Source organism: Cannabis sativa, chromosome 6, assembly GCF_029168945.1.
Source record: "Cannabis sativa cultivar Pink pepper isolate KNU-18-1 chromosome 6, ASM2916894v1, whole genome shotgun sequence".
Taxonomy (NCBI): domain Eukaryota; kingdom Viridiplantae; phylum Streptophyta; class Magnoliopsida; order Rosales; family Cannabaceae; genus Cannabis; species Cannabis sativa.
Window position 1 is genome coordinate 65,303,970 of NC_083606.1, and position 25,643 is coordinate 65,329,612.

The 25,643-nt window shown below is 33.8% G+C and overlaps 2 protein-coding genes across 5 annotated transcripts; one reads left to right on the forward strand and one right to left on the reverse strand.

The window, feature by feature from the left end:
* The first annotated feature begins 8,138 nt into the window (after window positions 1-8,138).
* Window positions 8,139-14,015, forward strand: LOC115725647 (uncharacterized). The gene is made up of 2 exons (XM_030655227.2): window positions 8,139-9,295; window positions 13,436-14,015. The coding sequence occupies exons 1-2, from the start codon at window positions 8,488-8,490 to the stop codon at window positions 13,795-13,797; spliced, it is 1,170 nt and encodes a 389-aa protein (XP_030511087.2). The 5' UTR covers window positions 8,139-8,487; the 3' UTR covers window positions 13,798-14,015.
* Window positions 14,016-21,140: 7,125 nt separating this feature from the next.
* Window positions 21,141-24,839, reverse strand: LOC115695990 (metacaspase-3). 4 transcript variants are annotated; one of them, XM_030623107.2, is made up of 5 exons: window positions 24,295-24,839; window positions 22,913-23,243; window positions 22,168-22,285; window positions 21,879-22,076; window positions 21,141-21,430 (listed from the first exon to the last, which is right to left on the reverse strand). In XM_030623107.2, exons 1-5 carry the CDS (start codon window positions 24,764-24,766, stop codon window positions 21,371-21,373), a joined length of 1,179 nt encoding a protein of 392 aa, XP_030478967.2. In that variant the 5' UTR covers window positions 24,767-24,839; the 3' UTR covers window positions 21,141-21,370. The 4 variants fall into 4 exon arrangements, with proteins under 4 accessions (XP_030478967.2, XP_030478966.2, XP_060973416.1 ...); XM_030623106.2 differs by having other exon boundaries at window positions 22,168-22,288; window positions 24,295-24,812; XM_061117433.1 differs by lacking the exon at window positions 21,141-21,430 and having other exon boundaries at window positions 21,881-22,086; window positions 24,295-24,812.
* Window positions 24,840-25,643: the final 804 nt, after the last annotated feature.

A 25,643-nucleotide genomic window follows, 5' to 3' on the forward strand; every position in this document is an offset into this window, starting at 1 on the left:
AAATTTAAAAGACTCTCAACTACTTTAGAATTAAGATACTTGGATCACTATAGATAAGAAAACTCTTATTTAGTTTTTCTCCACTTTTTTCTTCACTGCTCCACGCCTATAGCTTTCTTGAGAGCTTGAGTGTTTCAACTTCATTAATTTTTTGAGCGTTCTTCAGGTAGAAAAAAATTCAATTCTTCTTCTTCTTTTTCTTCTTCTTTTGAATTTGATATAAGGATTTCAAAACTAATTGGAAATCCTTAAACTCGTTTGACAAGAGCTCTAAAAATCGAGAAATACAATTTTTTGTGAGCTATTTAGGTTGAAATCTCTCTTTCCTGCCTGGTACAGTCACCTTGATCTTGCCTTGACAAGGTTAAAATAGGGTTGTCTTGAGTTGATATGCAGTTTTTCTGAGTTGAAATAAGTTAATCTTTGAAGCCACCATGCCTTTATGAAGAGAAGTCGAAGAATGCCTGATGAATATGATCCACACGTGGCCTAATACATTAGAGCCAAGCTCATAGTGCCTAAATCCAAGAATCTAGACAAAGCGCGTGGTGGAAAAGTTATGGTAATCGAGCTTATTAAGGCTGCCATTATGAGTGATGATTCGAAAGATCGAGCTTTCAAATTGAGACCTCTTCTCTTCAGCACTATCTCTGAACATCAAGTTGAGTTGATCATGGATGATTACTTTGTTCTTGAAACTTTCATCCATAAACCTCAAACTGGATGTTGCAATAGTTCTCATAATCCATATTGTAGTGCTTGGCCTCAGTTCCATATGAACGCATGTTCTAACTTACCTTTACACCCGTGGTTTATCCAAATAGCAGATTATTTTAGAGTCTATCCCTACCAAATAATACCAAATGGCTATAGAACTCTATCAACCTTCTTCATCTTCTATCATCTAAGAACTTTGCATGTTCCCACTCCCCATGAGATAAACTTCTTATGTGATCTAAAAAGAAGTCTTACTCAAAAAGAGAAAGGACTCTATCCCTTCCATCAATTCAGTCCATACATTGAGAATGTGACCAAGAGTAATTGTGGCCTCTACCATCAAGAATACTTTTATACCCCAGTCCTTCCTTCAAGGCAAATCACCTTTAGAAGGTTGGCCCTTCAAGAGACCTGCTTTGTTGATTGACATGAAGAGGAGAGCATATGCCATGCTTATTGACATTGAAGCATGGGAGAGATATGAGAGGACTTTGCGTACCACTAAAAATATCCAAAAGGTTTTTTTGATAATGTCATGTTAGTGAGTCTACTTGGATGCTCGCTTTTCTGATGACTCTTGGACAATGCCTCTCTAGGATGATGAAGAGAACAACTAAAGTGAAACTGTTATTCTGTCTAGAGGAAGTCAGAAGATGTGAATTCCTTTAAGGGAGAGAATTCCATTCGAAATGACCTAGAATGTTTAGGGAGAATATTGGTGTTTCTTGAAAAAAGTTAATTCCAGTAGTAGTGGGCTGGAGAAAGTGGGAGAGTCAACAAGTTGCTGATGATCCATTTGTTGTAGCCATGACATGTTATCTTGTTTTTCATATTTATTCTGTTATACTAACCATTTGTCTTTTCCTTTCTGTAGACAACACGAATTTCCTTGCTGCCATGGCGACCTGTTCGAAGAGAAAGATCATTACAACAAAGGAGACTGAGCCTTCAGTCGGGGAGGTTGTGCAAGTTGTCCCCGTTGCTTCTTTTGCTCCCACAAAGAATAATTCTTGAGAAAGAGGCAAAGCAGTTGAGGCCGCTCCCCTTGTCCAGAATTCTGGCAAAGGGAAGTCGAAAGTTGTTGAGGTTGGAAAAGGATCCCCTCCTTCCCTAATCAAAAGTTACACGGAAGAGATTGATGCTGGTAATTCCAACCCCAATGGCTTGGAGTTGGTGGAGCAATTGCGTGCACAAGGACAATGTCTCCTTTTTGGGTGTGATGCCATGATTGGTTCCAAGGCTGAAAACATCCACCACCTATTTGTGCAATCTACATTTTGTGCCTTTCACTCTAATGAATCAGAAAACAAATTCTTATTTTGTTGGTACAGTTCCTCCCAGCATCTTCAATCTTCATTGAAGCATCATCTCTAACAAATACATTGATCAGATCATGGAGAACATGAGGTGAGTGATCACAATTGAACAAATACACAATACTAATCTAATTGATGCAAAAATAGATCACTCAACTCAGGAAGAAGAATAATCACATGCACCAAATCAACCCTTGCCACCACAAGTGCCAATTCCTCCTTTGGTCACTTGAGCCAAAGATGACATCTTTAAACCAAAGATTTATCTAAGCAAAGAAAAGTGAGACCCAAGTACAAAAGAACCAAGAACTCTAGAAGAAGCTCTCAGCTTAAAAGAATGGAACGATGCTATGTCAACAAAAATAGTTACTTTGAAGGCAAGTAAAACTTAGGTATTAGTACCATACTTAGCTAAGTACAATTTAAATGGGAACAAATGTGTGTACAAAAAAAAAAATACAGTCAAATGGAAAAAGCTAAAAAACTAAAGGCCAGGTTAGTTGCCAAGGGCTTTCACTAGAGACCAGGTATTGATTTCAATAAAACCTTCAATCCAGTTATTAAGGCATCAACTATAAGAATTATTCTGACTATTGTAGTATCAAATAACTGGGCAATAAGGCAACTAGACATAAATAATATCTTCTTAAATGGATACCTAGAAGACGATGTGTAGTATCAAAAACCTGATTATGTCTATAAATTAAACATGTCTTGTATGGCCTAAAGTAGTCTCTCAGAGCCTGGTTTGACAGATTAAAAACACATTGTTGTAGTGGCATTTCAGAAATTTCCAAGTAGATATTTCCCTTTTCTTCTACATAACAGATCAAACTATTATCTTTGGCTTAATTTATGTGGATAACAATATTATTACAAGGAACAATGTAAATGAACTCAATGCTTTCATTGCAAAGTTGAACAAGCATATCTCTCTTAAGGACCCCAATTCTCTACATTATTTCTTGGAAATTGAGGTTCACAGAGATGATTTAGGGTTGTATCTCACTCAAACCAAGTATATTACTAAACTGATAGAGAAGTATGATATGCTGAACATTAAAACTTGTCCTACTTCTATGGTGACTTGAAAAACCATTTTCAAAACATGATGGAATCCCACTGTGTATAGAAGGGCTATTGGAGCACTATAACATCTAAGTCATACATCGCATGATATTCCATTTGTCATCAATAAGTTGAGTCAATTTCTTCTATGTCCAACAACTAGTCACTGGAGTGGAGTTAAAAGGGTGCTGAGGTACTTAAAGGGGACAATTCATAATGGACTTCACATTGGCTACTGTGAAAGACTCTCTCCGGTAAGATACTCAAATGCAGACTGGGCCTATTGCCCAGATCATAGAAGATTCATTATAGGGTACTATATTTATTTTGGTGATTCTCTGGTGTCCTAGTCTTCCAAAAAACAAGATATAGTCTCAAAGTCAAGCACAAAATCTGAGTATAGAGCCTTAGCGCATGTTGCATATGAGATGATCACTTTGATAGAATCACTACTAAGAGAGTTCAAATTTCAACTGCCAGAAAAAACAATAACCTAGTGTGACAACCTCAGTGCCAGTGCACTTGCCTCTAATCCTGTTTATCATGCCAGACAAAATTAGTGTTTATTTTGTTAGAGACAAGGTGCTCAAACAAGAACTAGAAATTAGATATGTCCCAACTTGTAACCAATAAGTTACAGATGGCCTCACAAAGTCTCTCTCTCTCTCACTCAAGGTTTCAAGTTCTTGTGGACAAGTTCAGTGTAAAGGTCTCACCTCTTTATTTGAGGGTGGTTTTAAGAACCTACCTATAGTGTGACTATTTTCTCTGTTGTAATAAAGGATTTCAACTCATCATTGGATTCCAGAATATGCAGAAGTGTGGGAGTGACTGTACGAATTGTATTATAAATTTGTTATGCATTGTTTTCTGTGTAAGCTAGTTGGCATTGTATTAATGGTTGTAATATTTTCTCTTTCTCCTATAAATAAAATACAGCTAGCTCAGAATTAAATGAGCTGAGATTTATCATCAAATATTTAACCTAAAATCAAGCAGGCATCGAGTACATGTTTTCATAGTTTCACCCCACACTAAATCCTACTTCAACAGGTAATACCCTATCTTAATATGGGTAAGTTACTCATAAATAAATAGGTTTCAAAGTAACATTTTTATGGGTAAAATTTTTATCGCTAATTATTATGTGTAGTATTTTAATGCAGATTTTAGGTGAAAATATTGTTACTAAAAAAATAAAAATTATCTGTGAATTACAAATTCCATGATTTGTTAATGCTATTTATTCTATATTCAAGAAGAATATTACTTTAAGGTATCAGTGGTGCCTAACACTATTTATATGTGTCGTCTTACGATTGGTTAACAATATTTTATAGAAATTATTTTATTAAATTACATGAGACTTGTTGGACTGATGAAAACGAAGAACAGTGCAGCCTATGCACTGGCTACCAGGGGGTAACCTAACCAATATTCAGGTGTTGTTCTTCTTTAAAGCATAATATTCAATGTTCATGGCATTATGCCATTTGGGATCTTTAAGGGCAGACTTGACAGTAGCAGGTACAAAGGAGGCAGTGAGAACCTTTGGTTTGTGGATTCCTTCTTTAGCCCTGGTGTGCATTGGATGATGGTTCACAACAAAAGGGGGAATAGGATTTGTGGTAGTATTTAGGAATTGATTAAAGTGATTAGAGGAGTGGAGGAAGTTGAAGAACTATTTGGTGAAGAAATAGATGTTGGAAGTGAACCAGCAGAGTTGATGGATGGAGTGTTAGATTGTGAAGATGAGTTTGAGGAAGATGGTGGGGAAATGATTTGTGGTGGGGATATAGGTGGTGTAGCAAGGGTATGAGAGAAGTGTGGAACAACAGGAGTAGAGACAACATCAGATGTTTGAAAAGGAAATGCAGTTTCATTGAATAAAACATCTCTAGACATGTAAATTCTACCATCTTTGGCAATGCTTTTGTAGCCTTTTTGTGTAAGGGTATAACCTAAAAAGGTACAAGGAGTTGACCTGTAATTCATTTTATTTCTGTTATATGGCCTTAGGTTAGGAAAACAAAGACAACCAAAGGTTTTGAGACCAGAGTAGTCTGGTTTAGTATGAAATAAGGTTTCATGGGGTGTGAAGTTGTTTAAGACTCTGGTTGGCATTCTGTTGATAAGATACACAGATGTTCTATATGCATCATCCCAATACTTAAGAGGCAATGAAGAATGAGCTAAGAGAGTAAAACCAGATTCTACTATGTGCCTTGCTTTCTTTCCACAACTCCATTTTGTTCATGGGAGTGTGGACATGAAACTCTATGAATGATGCCACAAGACTCAACTAGAGAAGTGAAAGCTCTAAATTCTCCTCTCCAATCTGATTGGATGGCTTTAATTTGATGATTGAGTTGTAACTCAATCTGTGTTTTGAATTTAATGAAGGTTGGGACAGCCTCGTCCTTAGTTCTAAGTAAATAGAGTCAAGTGTACCTAGAGTATGCATCAACAAAACTAATGTAACATCTATATCTATTGGAAGAGACCATAGGGGCTGGACCCCATAGGTCTATATGGAGCATCTGCAAAGGAACAATATAGGCAGTTTTTGAATTTGGGTAGGGCAGTTTGTGATGCTTACCAGGACAGCATGCAGTACACAAATCAAAAACATTTTTATTGCTAGGAGAGATATTACATTTAGCCATAATAGATTGTACAATTTGTTTAGATGGATGGCCTAAACGATTATGCCAAAGATTAAAATTTGAAAAAGGTACATTAGAACTGAGTGTTTGACATTGAAGTGCAGACTTTGGTGAGGAAACAACAGCTGTAGTAGAGGAGCTACAATTGGAGTGAAGACTGGATTCGAGAGGCTGGTCAAATTTATAGAGCCCTTTGTCAACCTTCCCAACCAATAAAGTCTTCATAGTAGCCTGATCTTTCACAAAGCAAAAATGAGGGTGAAACTCAAAATAGATAGAATTATCTTTTGCAAATTGTGAGACACTCATCACGTATTTGGTAATGTTAGGCACATGAAGAAGATTATGCGAATTAAGGGACTGAGATGTGAAAGGGGAAATGAAAGAGTTGTGACCATTGTGATGAATGTCCAAACTTGAGCCATTTCCCATGTGAATTCGGTCTGAACCTGGAAACTCTTGTGGAGCCATCAGATTGTGGAGATTTGGAGTAAAGTGATTTGTTGCACCTGAATCTGGATACCAGCTTTGGTCATTGACAATTTTAGGTGTAGCAACCATGACTTGCATCTCAGCTGTAGCAGCAGATCCACTAAAGGATTAAAAGGATTCAGGTCCTGTTAAGGATTTGTCAAATCGATAGAAACATTGTTTTAATGTGTGTCCTTGTTTGTGACACAATTGGTACTGCACTTTAGGATTTGAAGATCCTCTTCTAGAACCTTAGAAACCACCATGAAATCTACCTCAAGAGCCACGAGGAGTGTTAGGAAAAGAAGGATAGGGAGGTGGATAGAAATTACCATAACCAGTAGAGTACTGAGGAAATCTGCCATAGCCAGTGGAGTAGTTTGGATAGTTTCCTCGAAAAGTCCTCGACCACTTGTAAAAGTGTCAAACTGTATTGGAGAGAAGCTTTGATGACCACCACGAGATACAAAAGGTTTAGGTGGATTAGGTAGAGCTGCCAGATTCACTTCTGGTTTGAAAATATCAAGATCGGACTAACTTGTTTCATTTCTAACTTCTTGAGCCATGAGTAGCAATTGAACTTTAACAACTGAGTAGTCATCTTTTTGAGTAGATAGAGATGTAACAAAAATAGAGTACTCACGTGTAAAGCCATTGAAAATGGCTTCGATATGATCTTGAGTTGAAAGAACATGGCTAATGGAAGCTAGAGAATCAACAATGTGTTTGATCTTGAGCAAGTAGTCATTTAGATTTCCAGTGAGCTTTGTGCGACAAAGTTGAGTTCTGAACTGATTGACCTTGGCTCGATTTTGAGCTGAATAGTACTCTTCAAGAGTAAACCAAATCTGAGCAGCACTATTCCATCCAATTATGCGAGTGAGGATCTTCTCTGTCATGGACGAGAGAAGCCATGTGACAAGGAGACTGTCTTAAACGTCCCATTCAAGAAACTCTTCAGTGATTCGATTTTCTGCTGCATCTTTTGTTGTCGTATACTTGGGTGGAGCTTCCATTGAATCAAGAAACTTGAGTAACCGATGGCCTTTGATAGCAGCATAAACCTAGTGTCACCATGGGAGAAAATTATTTTCATCGAGTTTAATGGAAAAAGTGTGATTGAACGAAAGAAATGAAGGTCTTGGTAAAGGATTGGATCCATTGGGATGAAGTGTGGAATCGGACGAAGATGCACACGCCATTAGAACGAAAAAAGCTCTAATATCATGCTGGACTGATGAAAACGAAGAATATTAGAAGAAATAACAGAATTTGTCTTTGTTGATTCAAAGAGAATGAATTCTGTTCAACTATAAATAAGTCAGTATATATACATATATATACAGTTGAGCGACAGTTAGGAATTAATTACAAAATTAGTTACATGTGTAGCTAATCAAACTAACTGAAATTAACTAACTAAACAACATTGAACTAATCCTGATAGAGTTAACTAATCTTATTCTCAACAAGACTCAATTACTTAAGTGTACCAACAATAATATAAGATGCTATACACTATTAATACCTTTAGTATTTCCAATTCAATAACTACTCTACTCTACATATCTAGGAGCAAATGAGATCTGTTGGCCAACAATATAGTCATTTGCCTCTTCTAATTCTAACTTTAGCCCTTTGTCACCTACATACTCTCTCCCATGTGCTACTAAGTACTAACCAAACCAAACTACCAAGTTTTAGTTCTAGTGTTTTTCTTTTTCTTTTTTTCCAAAGGCTACCAAGTTTTAGTCTATGACTACATTTATTAAAAAAATAATAATTATGATATTGATATATAATATACGTACGAGTTTGTGTAACAGCTATATCCGTCGTTGGAAGACTTGTCAACAACTGTTTTTTTTTTTTTTTTTTTTTTTTTTGGGTTAGAAAGTAAAAGGCAACTGCTAACAAAATAAATGCAATTCTCCTATCCTTCTACGGTCCAAAACCAAGGACTATACTCCCACAAAATCTTCCTATAATTATATCAAATATACATACAGTTATTATTTTTTTATGAGATATTTAAAACTATATATTAATTCACATGATAAAACTACATATATACATATATCAAAACTCCAGAAAAATTATTCACCCACTTACTTCATTTTCATCTCTTTTCTCTTATTAACTTACCTCTTTTTATTCACAAACCCTCAATAATAATTTTTATTTATATATTTATATTACATACTAAATTTAGCAACAACGAAAAAAGAAAAGAAATCGAGATAATCGCCATGGAAACAGGCTCTATGCTTCTCCGAAACCTGGTTTACTCCATATTCGTTTACGCCGATAATTCTCTTCTCACCTTTACAGAAAAGCACAGACTCCTCGAACTCATTCGCTCTTTCCTAATCGCTTTTGTCCTCTTTCTCCTTCGTTTAATCCCTTCTCTAACCCCAAACTACTTCCCTTTCCACTCGCTTAAACACACCAAGGACGGCGGCGCGTTCGCTCACTCTCCACCATCCCTCGACGGCGCCGTCGACGGTGGAGAGAACTCCGGAATCGGTCGAGCGCTTTCGCAGTTGCTCTCGATTATGAGCGAGATTCCGGTGAGTTCACGGAAGTACGAAGTGGTTCGGTCTTTGGCTGAGAAGATTATTGAGGATAACCGGAGAGAAGTTTCCCCTGCTTTGCGTGAAGTTAACCGGACGGTTTTATCGGCGGCGTTTTCGAGGACTCTTGGGCAGCTTGAGTTGGATGTGGTGGAGAAAGGTGTTGTTGGGCCTGAAGTTTGGGCCGAGAGTGGGAATGGGCCTGGCCCAGTTGATTATCCGTTGTACAAGGTTTTGCGAGTGGTTCGATCCGTTGGGGACTTGGCTTGGACCAAGGTTGGTGGCGGGAGAGCCAGGGAGGGAGGGAGTCGGAGTGGGAGATCGGCTGAGAAGCTGGCGGCTGAGCTGGTTTGGTTGACGGAAAAGATGGTGGCGTGTGGGTTTCCCGAAGAAGCTGTAAGGAGGTGGGCTTCGGCTTCACGATTGGCTTGGCTTGCTATTTCGGCTGAGCCGCGGCTTCAGTGTTCCCTTGTTAAACTTTCAGGTACGCCGCCACATTGTTTTTTCTTTTGAAGTTCATGGCACAAAGTATTGGAATATGCTCTTTTCTTTTTATTCTTCTAGAGATTAGAAAGTGTTGATTGTGTCCAAAGTAATCAGTTTGTTGATTAGGAAAATCATTATTATTTGAGTAATATATATATATATACTAGTAAAAAGTCCGTATATTAAATTTTATGCTAGTTTTTTTTTACGTTATTAAAAAGTGATACAATTAAAAATTAAAAAAAATATTATTAGTTATTAGGTTCAACATCATTACCCTGTGTTCATTTTTAAGGAAAAAAATATTTATGAAATAATAATTTATTGCAACGCGAGTACAGGCAAAATTCAGAAAATATAGCATTTATTAGTAAAGTATTGACAATTTCAACAATAAATTAACTGATTGTATACTTTTTTGTCTGCTAACATGCGCTTTTGATATTTGAGTGGTGAACTCTTATTTGTCCGCTTTTCAAATTTTTCTAACACTCTCATTTTATTCTTCCAACTTTCTGTAGTTGGAGTGATGTCCTTAATTGCTGTATATAGTGTAGTCATTTACTCACATGTTTTCAAATAAAACAATAGATATACAAAATAAAATTAAATATAACTAAGCTCATATTAAAATTAATCTCACCTTTGAATATAGTAAAAGGTTTTTAAATTGATTCATTCTCACTTAATAATAATTGTGACAGACCTAACGAATAATAATATTATGTTACCTAATAACAAAATAGGAATCCACCAAACAACATTATGAAAATTTATTCCAGGTATAATTATATAAATCTATTACTCATTGAAGTCTATAAGAAACTCTCTAAAAAGCTCACAATACGAAATTTCACATCAAAAATCTAAAAATGATCAACTATGTAGCAGGAATAATAATACAATAACCAAAATTGCCTAGTCATATACAGTCTTAAAACTTAAAAGAGTGGCATTATTCATTCAAGTTTCGACTAAGTGTTTCTGAGTTTGAGTTATAATATTGTGTCATGTGTTTATGTCCAAATATAATTATGTGTCTCTGGCTAATCTAGTGAAGAAGATTGAAGTTTTGATTCTCAATAAATAGAATGAATATAAGTGTATACTTTGTAGTAGGTCATTATTGTGTCATTTTTAAGTTAATGTGTCAACTTGAAAATAATTCATTTAATAAACAGAATAGAGTCAATCTAAAAATATTTTTCTACCTTAATAAGTAGAGCTATAGAAAACAAACTCAGTAACTTTTTGAGTGTTAAAAAATTGTAAATGGTTATAAATTCAGAGTAAGTAAGTTGTGTGTGACAGCTGGTTAAAGAAGCCAAAATTGAGGTTTATGGTTAGAAAGTAGAAGCACCGCTAGAACTTCCTTTGTTTGAAGTAATAGTATAATAACTAATATTTTTTATTACATATTAATAATTAATTCAAGATGAACTTTTCTAAGTATTTTTGAAACATCGTGGGATATATAAATGCAATACTTTTGCATCTTTAGCAATATATATATAATATATAAATAGTAGTAAATTCTTATTTAATTTTTAATTGTATCAAGGCATAAAATTTAATATATAGCTTTTTACTTACCATGTATGGTCGACACCTCAATTGAATAGAGTCCTATTCAATTAGTTTCTGTTTTTCGTGTCTTGATTTCAGATTATAAGAAATTATTATTTTTCTTTGGACCTTGACCACTTAATCTATGATCGTATAGTTTTAGAATAAAATTCTTATATGATCGTAGATGTATATTTATGGTATTGTTTATTAATAATTAAGATATCAAATTAAATATTTTAAATCATTAATTTCTCATAAACCATTTTATTTTTATTAATAAATCATTTTATTTTTAATATAAATATACATCTATGATCATAAACTATATTCGGTTCCCTACTCATCCTTTCAACCTCAATTATCTCTTTGTGATTTACAACCAATTTTGTCATTTTTTTCACCTACAAAATTAAATTTATTTAAAAATCCACCCCATATATATCTATTATCAAACTGTACATATATACAAAGGCTTGATTAGTTTAAAATTCAAAAAAGTTTTATGTTTCTGAAAATTTAAAAGATGAGTCCACACAAAATTTTTTGATTGGTTGGTAGTTTTAAAAAATCTGTTTGGTTTGGTTTTGTTTTTACTTTTTAATTTTTAAAATTGTATTTTTAAAATTAATAAACCATTTTATTTTTATTAATAAATCATTATTTTTTAATATAAATAAAAAGTCACTCATGAATTTTTCATAAATCAAGAATTATGTTATATAGGCACACTTTATATAGAATATAAATAATTATATAATATTCTTCGCTTTTATTTATTTATATATATCACAATTGGTATTCTTTTTTTTTTTCCTCTCTCAATGCGATTCTTTGAGTGTGTTTACTGAGAATATTTAATGCTTAATAATCTCTTCTCATTCTTTCTTAGTTTACTATGATTTTGAACTACATTTGTGTTTTTGCCACTTTTTCTGTTCATTGTGATCTTGAACCACAATGAATTATTCTAAATAATATAAATAAAATGGACGATTATTTTATATATATATTTTTAATTTCTAGAGTTATAGTTTGATTATATATAGAGTTGAAATATACTAAATATCAATTCAAATATTAATAGGATTTATTTTATTATTTATTTATTATATATAAATAATATTTTATTATTTTATTAAATAAAAATAAAAAGTCACCCATAAATTTCTCATAAACCAAGAATTTTAGTTATATAGACACACTTTATATAGAATAGATAATAAGGACATTGCTATTAGCACCAGTGGTGCCTAGCATTTTATCGACATGTCGCGTTGCGATTGCTTAGTGATACTCTTTAAAAGTTATTATATTAAATTATATGGGACCCGATACTTAGTTGGATCAATAACGATACTGACACATAAGAGGGTGTTAGGCACTTGACTTTTAGTATTTCTCACATAATAATTAAAATTTTTGCACCTGAACTTTGACATACGGTCCTTAAAAATGCCTATGAACTATTGAGATGGTTAGATTTGAGAATTTTTTTTTTCTAATTTTAATAAAAAAGTCTAACATGGATAAAAGTTCAGAGACATGATTTAGTACGTACATGTGTTAACAATCATTGAAATAGTAAAATTAATTGAAATTAGATAAAAATTCTTAAATCTAACAATTACAAAAGTTCAAGGGACACTTTTAACGACCTTAAAAGTTTATAAGCATGATTTATTACATGTCAAAGTTCAAAAATAAAAATCCTAATTAGCATATTATTTATATGATGTTTTTTGTCTTTCAAAATAGACCTTGCAATAATTAGCACTTTATTAATTTAGCTTAATATATGCAAATGCTATGAAGGGGCATCTTAGGGGGATGCAATATTTTATAAAAGATATTTCTTAGTTCATATTATTTTTTATATATTTTTTTTCACTAGTAAAAGGACTATTAGAAAATATTGAAACTTCCAATTGATTGGAATGAAATCACTACGTATTTGTCCAATTCAGAAACTTCCTTACTACTTACGTTCTTAGCCAATAGTTATATATATATAAAAAATCTTTTGGCTCAAAACTGCGGTTAATTTTTCTTTTATATATATTACTTATTAAATTAAAATTTAAATTATTTTTAATATTAAAATTTCTAATAGCTATTTAACAAATATAACACTTATTTAATTGATTAAATTTGTTTCTTTTGGAAAGAGTGATTATGATTTATGTAGTTTTAGGTAATAATGAGAGTATAAATAATCAAAATCTTCACTTACAAAAGGACTAGAAAATAGTGAAACTTGCGATGAATTAGACTTATAAAATCAGTAATGATTTGTCGTCCATTGGTTGTGTTTGTTATATTGTCTTTTTAACTCATCACAAAGTCCTTTACTATAATCCTTAGGCTATATATGAAAAACCTTTAACTTTTTTTTTTTTTTTTTCAAATTCTATTTCCATTATTTATTTTAATCTAATTTGTATTATATGAACAATATACTTTCTGGGCAATATTCTAAGAAAACGAGCTAGTTTATGGTAAAGAATAAAGATGGATAAAGCTTCTGTTATCTTATTCTCACAAAAATAAATTAACTTCATAACATGTGCAGCGTTCTTGTTCAATGAGAGCAAAAACATGAGAGAAAAGGACGAGTCAGAGTACGAGAAAGAGCAGCTGAAACTGATGAAGATTCAAATGCTGCAATCATGGCTGCCACTGCTTTGCAGGGCAAGCAATGGCACCGAGGCTCCCGTGTTGAGCGCGAGCGAGAGAGCAGAGGTGGAGAGAGTGTTGGAGGAGATGATAGAGAGGTTGGATGAGGAGCATCAAGAGAAGGTATTGACCCTTTGGCTCCACCACTTCACTAGTTGCCCCTCTTCAGAGTGGCCTAATCTCCATGCCTCTTACATTCGGTGGTGTGACTCTGCTAGAAACCTCTTGCTTCACCAAGATGTACTACTTCTTAATTAAGAATAATAAGTTAGTACACTATGGCATCCAATCTTCTAGCATTAGAATAAAATTCGTATATTATTTGGTTCTATACTATTTTTTTCTTCTTAAAATGTGTTAAAATATATTCTTTATAGAAATATTGGTTTCTAGAATTGTATAAATGTATACACGAGTTTAACTTATTTTTTTTATTAGAATTAAATTATTAAATAATAAGTTAACACTTTCTTTCATAATAATAGTTTAAAGAATTAAATTATTAAAATAAAAATTATTAATAAATTTAAATATACATCTATATATTTATAAAGGAATTCACAAAAATAGTTAAGTGGCACTGTATATAATTTTCATTTTATTTTTCTTTTTTCGTGAGAGTTTAATATTTTGTGTTTAAAAAACAAGTTACATAATTCTTTTATTAAATTTACTTTTGTCCCACATTGTTTAGAAAGCATAGTGGTCTTTTAATATACATTATAAATACATTTGTTAACGTAAATTTTCGTTAACTAAATATATAAACCTTTTACGTAGTAAATATACTACAAAATTTAATAATAATAATAAATGAATACAAGATATTTAATATGGTTTTGTAGTTAAAATCTACATACTCCACAAGTTTGTCATCCATTTTTTCTTGGATTATTCTTTTGCCTTTATCGTTAAACGTTTATGTTGACTATAAAGGTTGTTTCTCGCTAAATGTGAGCTGTCTTTCTTTACCGTCTTTGTAGGAAAAAATATTGAGAATAGACATGTTTCATTTCGTAGTGCTCTCGTATTATAATGATATTAGAGGGCGAGATGGATGAATGTAGTTTTTTTTTTTCATGCTCAATCATATGGATCAATGAGTTGCAAGCTTTTACTCCCAAGTATGTGGGTCAATGAGTTGCAAGCTCCTTGATGTCTCATCTTGTATCCTTCTATTATATACTCTGTTTATCTCGAGATGGACATGTTGTCTCGTCAATTACATCTGTTAATAGTTATTATTCTTATCTCGCATATGCTTTACATAACAGCGAGTTTGAATATTTCTATCAACTATAATTAATTGAAATGAGTTATTCAAGTCGCATTTATTAAATGCGATTTAATATTGTAATTTTTGAGTTGATTCATATTTCTTTTGTTGTATACGTGTCAGTTTCTAGTAAATAGCCACTTTGAACAAGTCTCATCCACCCCTAATGCAAACTTAGCAAGGCCATGTGCCGCTTCATTTGTAGAACGTTTGACATGTGAAACATTTACATTGGGGAAAAAGGATATAAGACTAATAACATCAAGTATTAAATCTGAAAAAGAGGAATTTGAATTGAAAGGAGCTTTCAATGCGTTTTCCACCATAACTACATCCGTCTCGATTTACATAATTGGCAATTGTTGTTGAATAACCCAATTGAGATTGTGAAAAAGTGCTTTGGCCTCCATTTCATGAGATTTAAAGTTACCTACAATTACATTGACAGTGCAGCCACTACATGCCCATTAGCATCTCTAATAACCGCCCCCACACCAGTAGTACTTGTTGAGGAGTTGACTGCCGCATCCACATGGAGTTTAAGAGTGCCTGCAGCTGGTGGAGACCACGATGTTGGTGATGCAGCAGCAGTAGGCTTACGTTGAGCAGCTCGAAAATTCTAAATAAACACAGTGGCGAAAATGGCTAGGTCCTTGGCGGCTCTTGCTTTGCTATCATGTACCACTTTGTTACGTTCAGTCCAAATAGCCCAAAGTGTACAAAAAAGTTGTTCCATCTCCAATTTGGTGTAGATTTTTGAAAGATGTAACATGTAGTCTCCATTACGCATCGATGTACACGCGTGCCAATCGAACCTTAAGTTTTGAGCTCTCCAAACAGCCTTAGCATATTTTTAGCTAAATAGAGCATGCCCCGTTGTTTTCCAAGCTTGTCTACAAATGGAGCATGTGGAATCAGTAATGATCTTCCTTCGAACAAGGGAAGTAGCCACAGGTAGAGCATCATGAATGACACACCAGACAAAGATCTTGACTTTTTGAGGAATTTTTAGGGACCAAAAGAATTTCCACCATGACAAAGATGAGGAGGAGCTGGAGCTAAGGTCTTCTTCTTCTAGGGAGGTTGCTAGATGATAGCCACTTTGAACCGTATATATCCCCGAATTATGATGATGCCATATAAGTTTATCATTGGTGTTGAAGTAGCTCAAAGGTATAGTGAGGATTTTCTCAACATCAAGTGGAAAAAAAACCTATTGCAACATGCATGGAGACATTCCACTGCCGTTCCTCAGTAATGAAATTTGCTACAACACCATTTGAAAAGCCAATGTATCTTGTTGGAAGGAAAGTAGTATAACCAGGAATCCAAGGATCTGAGCCACATCTAACAGAACGACCCTCACCAATTTTCGATCTCAACCCTTTGGTCAAGAGATTACGACCCCACTTAATACCTTGCCAAGTTAACGAAGGAGACTGACCCATACTTGCTTCTAGGAAGGAGTTATGAGGAAAGTATCTGCTTTTGAGTAATTGCCTGAGGAGTGAATCTGGATTTTTAACAAAAGGCCACGCTTGTTTAGCTAGTAAATCTTGATTAAAGTTGATAAAGGACCAAAACGCCATTCCACCTTCTCCCTTTGTTTTGCATAGCAGATTCCATGAGCACCAATGAATTTTGGACCCATTTTCATTCATACCGTACCAAAAATTAGCCATCATACTCTCAAGTTGTTTACAAAAGTAACTATGGTGTCGAAAGTAACTCATAGCATAGGTCGGGATAGACTAAACAACAGCTTTGAGAAGGACTTCTCGACCACCTGCCGAGAATATCTTTTCACTCCAAGAGTGCATTAGTTTCCAAATTTGTTCCTTGATGTTGCTAAAAAGTTCTTTCTTGTCTCTTCCTGAATAAGAGGGCAAGCTAAGATATCTTTCATGACACTCACAGATTGGCATAGAAAGGTGTCGATGAAAGAAAACTTGGGTTGCCAATGTAGTGTTCAGAGAAAAAGACATCACAGATTTATCGGGATTAAGAACTTGACCCAAAAGCACGATGGTATGTGTCCAAAACCCTCTTGATAGCAAGGCATGAGCTTTCATTAGCTTGACAAAATAGAAGACTATCGTCGACAAAGAGTAAATGAGATATGGTTGGTGCACGCCTTGTGATTTTGAAGCCATGTAAATTGCCAATACTTTATTCATGTTCCAGCAGCCTAGATAAGCCTTCAGCACAAATTAAGAAGAGATACGGAGATAAGGGGCATCCTTGTCGTAAGCCTCTAGTTGGAACCAAGTTACTAGTGACTTCACCATTGACAAGAAAAGAAAATCTGTTAGTAGTAAGGCAGCCCATGATAAGCGTAATCAACCATTAGCAAAACCCATTTTCCTCATAACCTCTTCAAGGAATCTCCATTCAACTCTGTCGAAAGCCTTGCTCATGTCCAACTTTAAGGATGCAATGCCATTACGTCCCGTTGTTTTGTTTTTAATTGCATGAACCAATTCAAAAGCTACCAAAATGTTGTTCGTAATCAATTGATTAGGCAAAAAGGCACTTTGCGTATCGGAAATTACCAAAGGAATAATCTCCTTGAATCTTGCCACCAGGATTTTGGTAACCATTTTTTAAATGACATTGCATAGGCTAATTGTTCTGAAGTCCATGCATTGTGGTTTCTTGATTTTCGGAATGAGAGTGATGATAGTATGATTGAATCTTGATGGATCAGGCCCATTGTTTAAGATACTTAGCACGCCATTAGTTACAAGGTCCCCAACAATTGACCAATTTTGTTGATAAAACATGGCTGACATTCCGTCCACTCCTGGGCTCTTATCCGGTCCCATGGTCTTGAGGGCTGTTTCAACTTCCGCAACAGTGAAAGGTGCAAGAAGAGAGGCATTATGTGCATCAGAAACCATATTGGGGATACATTCTAGAGTAGTTGCAAGAGCAGAGTCATCAATGTCACAAGCTTGAAAAATGTCAGCAAAATAATCTTGAATAACCAAAGAAATTTCTGCATTGGGCTTCACCTTTACACCCATATTATCAATAAGAAATTTAATTTGGTTATTAGACTTTCGAGTATTAACTTTTGCGTGAAATAGCTTAGTATTTTTGTCACCACAAGTTAACCAATCCACCCGACAACGCTGCTGCCAATATATTTATTCTTGTTCTAACAATTCATCGAGAATGGTTTCAGCTTGTTAAAGTTCATCAATGTGGCTGCTTGTTTGAACCGAAGAGTTGTTGAATTTTTCCACCTTTTCTTGGCATTCTTTAATGTTTTTTTTCATTCTGCCATACTTGCCATCATGCCAAGCTTGAAGATTTTCAGCACAAGATAACATATTTTTAGTTAGAGCAGCAATTGGGTCTGAAGAGGGAGAATTGACCAATTTGTTACAATAATATCTTTGCATTCGGGATCTGCCGGCTACAATTTTTCAAAGCGAAAACGACTTTTCCTTTTAATGCTCCTGGTCTGGGCAGTGATAACTTGATGGTTCGATTGAAATTAATCGAGATGATGAACTTGAGGTGTATGAATTTTTTTTTCTCAATGCTTGTGGACAAAACACCAATCAAGGTGCTCTTTAATCGTGTTCAAGGAAGCATGACTTTTGACCAAGTAAAAGGATCACCCTCAAAGGGAGTTTCATGGAGATTACATCTATCTAAAGATCTTTTAAAATGCCTACATTTGTGTTTCATTTCGGAGTGCACCACCAGATTTGTGAGAATTGGATAGTATTTCATTGAAGTCTCCAATAACTAACCAAGGTAGGAGAGGAGCAACATAGCAAAACGTTGAAAAAGGGTCCATGAGGCTGATCGGTTGCAAGTTTCAAGAGCACCATAGAAACATGTAAAATGAAAAGTTCGGCTGTCTTCCATCTTCATATAGCAATCGAAAAAATTAGAGCCAAAGTTTAAGAGAGAGATGTCCATATCATCCTTTCAAAGGAGCATTAGGCCACCACTAAGGCTTATACGAGGTGATTCTAATCCATTTATAAAGAGTATAGATTGACATAGACAAGTAATTCAGTTAAGAGGTAGTTTGGTTTCCATAAGAAACAAAGCTTGGGGCGATTATTGTTGAACAAGAAATCGAAGGTGTCTGAATGCACTCGGGTTCCCCAAACCCCGTGCATTCTAGCTTAAGATTTTCATGATGAATTGTGGCCGGGGTTGCCTAGAAACCGCCACACTTGTGTCATTGGAAAAGCTAGAATCCTCAAAGTCAGAAACTAACGTCTCAATATCATCCTCTCTTGACAACGGAGAAGATGACGATCTTTGGACATTACGACATCTTTTTAACATTTTCCTCACGGATAGAGAATCATTTTGCCTCTTGAAGGTGGTACTTGGTGGCTGATTTTCTTTTGCTACAGACATTTTGGCAGTAGTGTAAGTGCAGAAAGGTGTCATGGGTTGAGTATGAGAGAGTGAGGAGAGATTACTGTTAATGGGAATTGATGTTAGTACAGGTGGATATGTAGTAAAAGTGCTGGCAGTGAGATCGGGTATGTAAATGTGTGTAAGGTCTAAGATAGAGTCTTTTTGGGAAGGAGATTGGTCAGAGTTATTATGGGAACTCGATGTGGAATCCATTGGTAGAGCGCCGTTGGAAGCAGAATTTGGAGTGTTGACTGGTTTTCTTTGAAAATGACTGAAGTGAGTGTTAGTTGGTTGAAATGTGGAGTTGCTGGTATGTGTAAGGGTGCTGGTTTTGGAGTTTGCTGGCATGGGAATCAGATGGCAGGGAATCAAAGTTGCTAGTAGGGGTGAAAGTGGTTGGAGGCATGGATAGTTGGTTTAAAGGGCTGCTGGTGTTGGTGTATTGATGTTGGTTTTTGAAGTTGCTGGTGTTAGAAGAAAAAGGGGGGAAGTTGGCATGGCTAGTGTGTTGGTGACTAGTTTGTGCATTAGTTGGTGTAGATGTGTTGTGTAAATCGGGTTGGCCATAATTTTAGGAGTGAAGTTGCTGGTGTCGAGTTGGGTAGTATCTGTACTGGTTTGAGGACTTGTATGGTAGTTGCTGGTGCTAAAGTTGGTGTAACCGAGATTGTTTTCGCCATTAGAGATAATGGTTGTCAAAGCAGTGGATGTAAGCAAGGAGGGCATGATACCGTGGGTGTTAGTTGTGACTATGAGATTGGTTGATGCAAGGTTGCTACTATGGTTATGGGCCTACTGATTAGATGTTTCCCTCGCATAAAGGACCCTTGGTTGAGGCTGATTGCGGTTGTTTAACATTGGAAGTGTGGAAGTAAAAGTTGTGCGAGCTAATCTAGTGAGAAGAGGCCAAGAATTACCCTTTGCAAAGTCAGATAACGATCATAGCCATTAGTTGGAAGTTTAGCACCTTTCATCCATGGCCCATATTGAAAGTCATCCTCATTACCACTATCCATACGCTCCATAAAGGCAACACATCGTTCAAAGGGGTGGCCAGGGCGACCACATTCAAAGCGAAATTTGGGAAGCCTTTCATAGCGGAAGTCAACCCAAAATTCATCTTTGATTCTAGGCAACCGGATCATTTGGCCTCACAACAAAGGTTTGTTTGTACAAAGTTTAACCTGTACACGTAGAAAAGGGCCCCAACCTTCGTTAGTGGAATCATCAAATACTTCTATAAACTCTCCAGTAATATTTCCAAGTGCTTCAGCCAACGCTTTTGATTTGCTTGAGAAAGGAAGTCGATAAATTTGTACGCAAAATGGAGTAAAAATCAAATTTTCCTTTGTGACACTTTGCAGAACATCGGCGCCATAAATATAATGAGATGGTTTTGAAAATGCCATGGTTCTTTGTTAAGAACTCGACGTTTATCTCCTTCACAACCAAACTTGATATGAAACAAACCATCTTCACCTTTATATTCAGTAATCAAAACGGGAAAACAACCTTGCCAATATCCGGACATTTGATCTTTGAAGACTTGTTTGTATACAGTCTCGTGAGTGAGAACTCTAGCCAGAAGGGTGGGTGAGTTGCTTTCGATTGGGGTGGGACAGTACTCAGGGATGGTGAAGATGGAGCATTCTTCATCTGTGAGTGAGAGGGTGTTATTCATATCCTTTAATAATGGATCCATGGGAATGAAAAGGAAAACAGGCGAGGGTTGAAGGGGACGCCGACGGTAGAGATGATGGAGGAGAAGGAATGAGGGAACGGTTATAGCTAACAGATTTGAAAAAAGACAATAGGATTTAGCAGTTAAAATGCAAAAGTAGTTAGTTAGAACATAACTGATACAAATCCCAAATAAGCACTTCTCATATTTATTATGGGCTTATTACGCGAAATAGTTACAATTATTATTATTATTATTATTATTATTATTAAGCTTGAATCTCTCCTTATAATTTCCACGAAGTAGCATTTGAAATACAATTATTTTTAATTATTTACACAGAGTTCTACTATAAATAACTATAAGTCTATTATATAGTTGCATAAAAATTTATTTAATATAGCTTAATTCGTATTGTTTAATTTCCACCAACATCATGAAGAGTACATACAGAGAACTCAGGCAATAATAAATAATATATACTATATCATAAAACGTTTTGAGTAAATATCAAATTCCTCAGACGACGACAATTGTGGCACCTGCATTTAATGGTATCACGAAAACGTTCATGAGAATATAAATATATATATATATATATATATATATATTTTGACATAAAAGAATATATACCCTTTAGAAAATATGTGATTAGGAGTCATATATTTATATAAGGTTAATTAGGATTATGTAACAAATTATGACTTTGAATTTTTAAAGTGGTTAAAAATACATTTGAATTATTGAGATTGTTGAATTTAAAGAATTTTATTTAATTTTAGTAAAAAAATTCTAACATGGATGAAAGTTCAGGTAGCATGATTTAGTACATAAATAATCACGGAAACAGTCAAATTGAATGAAATTAGACAATAATTCTTAAATTTAACAATCTCAATAGTTTCAGGAGGAATTTTTAACGGCCAAAAAAATTCAGAGTGCATGATTACATGTCAAAATTGGAGAAAAAAAATCCAAATTATTAATTACCTGTGATAATTGTGTACGTAGAATTTTGTTAACGAGAGCAGCAATGGGACCGTTGAGGCGTATGCCAGTTTGAGCTTCACGAATGGTGTTACGCATTAAAGTCATGAGGCGGCCATAAGTCAGTCCTGGTTCGCTCTGCACTGCTAGTATGAAGCTGTATGTCATTGCTCCTGCCAATGCATTTCCTCCTGTTAAAGCCTGCATGCACCTTCATTTAATTAATTAATTACTACTCATTCTTACATATAAATATACTAATAATATATATATATATAGTACTACTACTCACATCAGTGTCGGCCGAGGTTTGATGATCATCACAAGCACTAATAGACACAGCAACTCCTCCCTTTGTTCCTTTGTATATTGATTGGTTTCTCTGATCTTCCCAATTGTAGAATCCATCTCTGCTTTATTATTAATCAATTCATTATTATAATTACATAAATTATCACCTAGTTTAGCAAATAACAAATCATATATATATAACGATCCTTTCTATGTACATACTAGTGTTGAATAAAGAATATTAATGAAAATTAAAAGAATAATAATAACATGCCAAAGAGACTTAGCTAGGAGTCAAATTGCATATATGCCAACTTTAGTCTTTATACATAGAGAATTATTATTGGACCTCAATGATGTTTAATTCACTTTAGGATTATTTAACAATTGGAATACACATCCAGACCGAACAAATGTATATATAATAATTATCAAAATCAAAATTTAGAAGCGGTGAATTAGTTAAAATGGTATTACTTTATTAATTAAATTAAAATATATGGTATAATATTAAAATGCACAAAACCAGCCTAATGGACAAGCAAGGATAAAAAATATATCTAAGGCCAGGATATAAATAAAGAGGTCAAAATATGAAAAATATGTTCAATTACATTTTTAACTAAGACATTCATACAAAACAAAAATTATATTTAGTGATATATAGATCATCACACATACTTTTTAATAATTTAAGTAAATTCCATTTTGAATTCATTAAAATATATTTATATAGTAATTTATACCTGTTCATCCTACAAACAAAGGGAAGATCAAGGACTGTTCCACTATAACAAGCATCAATAATGGCATGAAGAGTTGCACCATAAGGGAGTGGTCTAACAATGGTGGCATTAATCTCATCATCCACAATTTTTCCGGCAGTTTCGTAATCAGTGGGGCACAAGGTTTCGTCGACTCCGTCAGCCTCGTCGTGGTCCTTGTCTTGCTGCCTTGAGCCGTGGCCGGAGTAGAAGAACACCAACGAGTCTCCGGCGCGGCTGCCTTCCACCAGCCACCTCAAAGCCAGTAGCATATTTCTTCTTGTTGGGATCCTTAGAGGGTCCTTTTCATGTTCTGAACAAGCATACATAGTTATATATAAAAAAAGTGTGATTAAAACATATGGGATCGTTTGGAGCTAGCGTCGTATTAGGTGGTATTGCATTGTATTGTATTATATTGAATTGGATTATATATCATACTTTTATATAATACTATATTAAATTTTAAATTATACTAAAATATTATTTATTGAATGTCCATAATCACATATAGTTTTACATAAAAATATTACATAAAATATAATTTAATATAATACTATACTATACAATACGGCTGCATACCAAACAAACTCATTATTATATATTTATTGTGTTTTTACTAAAAAGATTTGACACTAAATATGTTTTAGTCCTAACAATAAGTACTACAGTAGAACCTCTATTTAAGAATACTCTATTCAAGAATAACCTCTAATTTGTTATAAAAAAATGAAGTCCCAATTTGGGCCAATTATAAATAAGAATAACCTCTATATTGTAATTAGTTATACATTTTTTTAAGTCCCGTATTAATAAAATATACCTCTATATAAGAATAATTACATCTTAAAAAAATATATACATATATTTTATAAATTTATTTATGTAGAATTAATAATTTTTTTTCAAATTATAGTACATGTATAAATATTATATATACTCGAAAAATAATTTTAATATAATATAGTATTAAGAATTGTTTATTGGTATTTTTGTTACATTGATATGTTTTGATATTTTGATTTTTTTTTTCAAGTGTAACTCTATTTAGTTATAACCTCTCAATTAGAATATTATTTTCTTGTTCCCAAGTGTATTCTTGGATAGAGGTTCTACTGTACTACCATTAAAAACGAAATTTAGGATAACTTGTATCTTATTAATATTTTTCTAGTATAAACTAGTTTTTATTGTGACTAAAAATGATCTAATAACAAAAGTTATGTTCTGATTAAAATAAGAAACATATATATAAATCCATCATAACATGGCTTATTGAAAACGTTAAAAAAGTAACGTATACTGATTAGATTTAGATGATCATATATATAATTATATATATATTGGAATTAGTAGTAGAGTACCTGTGAGAATGAGTAAGCAATCAGAAGGAAATCTCATCTTTTCAACAAGAAAATACTTCATGTAACTAACATCGTTAACACTTCCTTTACAATGTTGCTTCTGACCAATATAACTCACACCACAAAGCACAGCTCTCCTCCTCCCAAATGAAGAACCAGAACCCAAGCCAGGTCTCGGGCTCGGCCTCGGAGGAGCCACCGCCATCGGGGCTGGTGGCATCTGAGGATTATAATAACCGCTATATCCTCCTAAAGCTGTATTCACGTTTATCATGTTGGTTACAACGTTTCTAAACTTAGCTGCGGCGTTGTGGAGATAGTCCTGCCCACCACCACTACTATAGTTGTTGTTGTTGGGTCGAATTTGGGTGATTGATTGGCAGATTGGGCATTTAAAGTTTGGTGCTTCTAGTGGAACTAGAAGTTGTGTCCCACATCGACATCGGACATATCTTTCTCTTCTACCAGCCATATATTTTTGCTAGATTTAGGGTTTCAGAAAACAAAAAAAAATTGATGTTTTAAAATGGGGTTGAACATATATATATAATACTATGTTTGGATAAATAATAATAATAAGTATTGTATTAATTATTAAGACTAAATTTTTTTAATACTGTATGTTGTATTATTTAATACATAATAAATGATTTGTTAATTTTATAAAGGTTTGTTTTGTATATTTTTGAATTTTATGAAATTATTTTGATTTATATTAAAATATTTTATATAAGTCGAGACTAAATATAGTATTATATATGTAAAAATATATAGTATGTAATACAAGTTAAAATAATATTATATAATATATAATATAATGTAATACAATGTACCAAACACACTTATATATAATTCATTATCTGATGCATTTTTATTGGCTGATAATCACTACGAAAAACAACAACTTTTAGTGATAATTTTTTAATCACAACATAATTTTCTTCTGAATTAATGTGACTTTTAATCACAACAAAAAATTATTTGTGACTAAAATATAGCATTTAAATATGAATTGTCACTAATTTAGTTTTAGTCACAACAAGTATTATGACTAAATATACATTTAGTCACAACAAATTGTAATTTTTGTGACTAATACCTTTAGCCACGAACCATTTAGTCACAATATAAGAATAATAATTTATAATTACTCACAACATTTTTGTACTTTTAGTCACAGTGACTAAAAGTAAAATTTTGTGTAATGAATCTATATAAAGTCTAAAAGTATATATATACACACTATAAAATAATGATTTGTGTAGTAAAAACATGCATCTAAATATTATATGTGCGATAACATATTTTTTTTTTCTTTTAATTTAAATAGTGAACCATTTACTAAATTA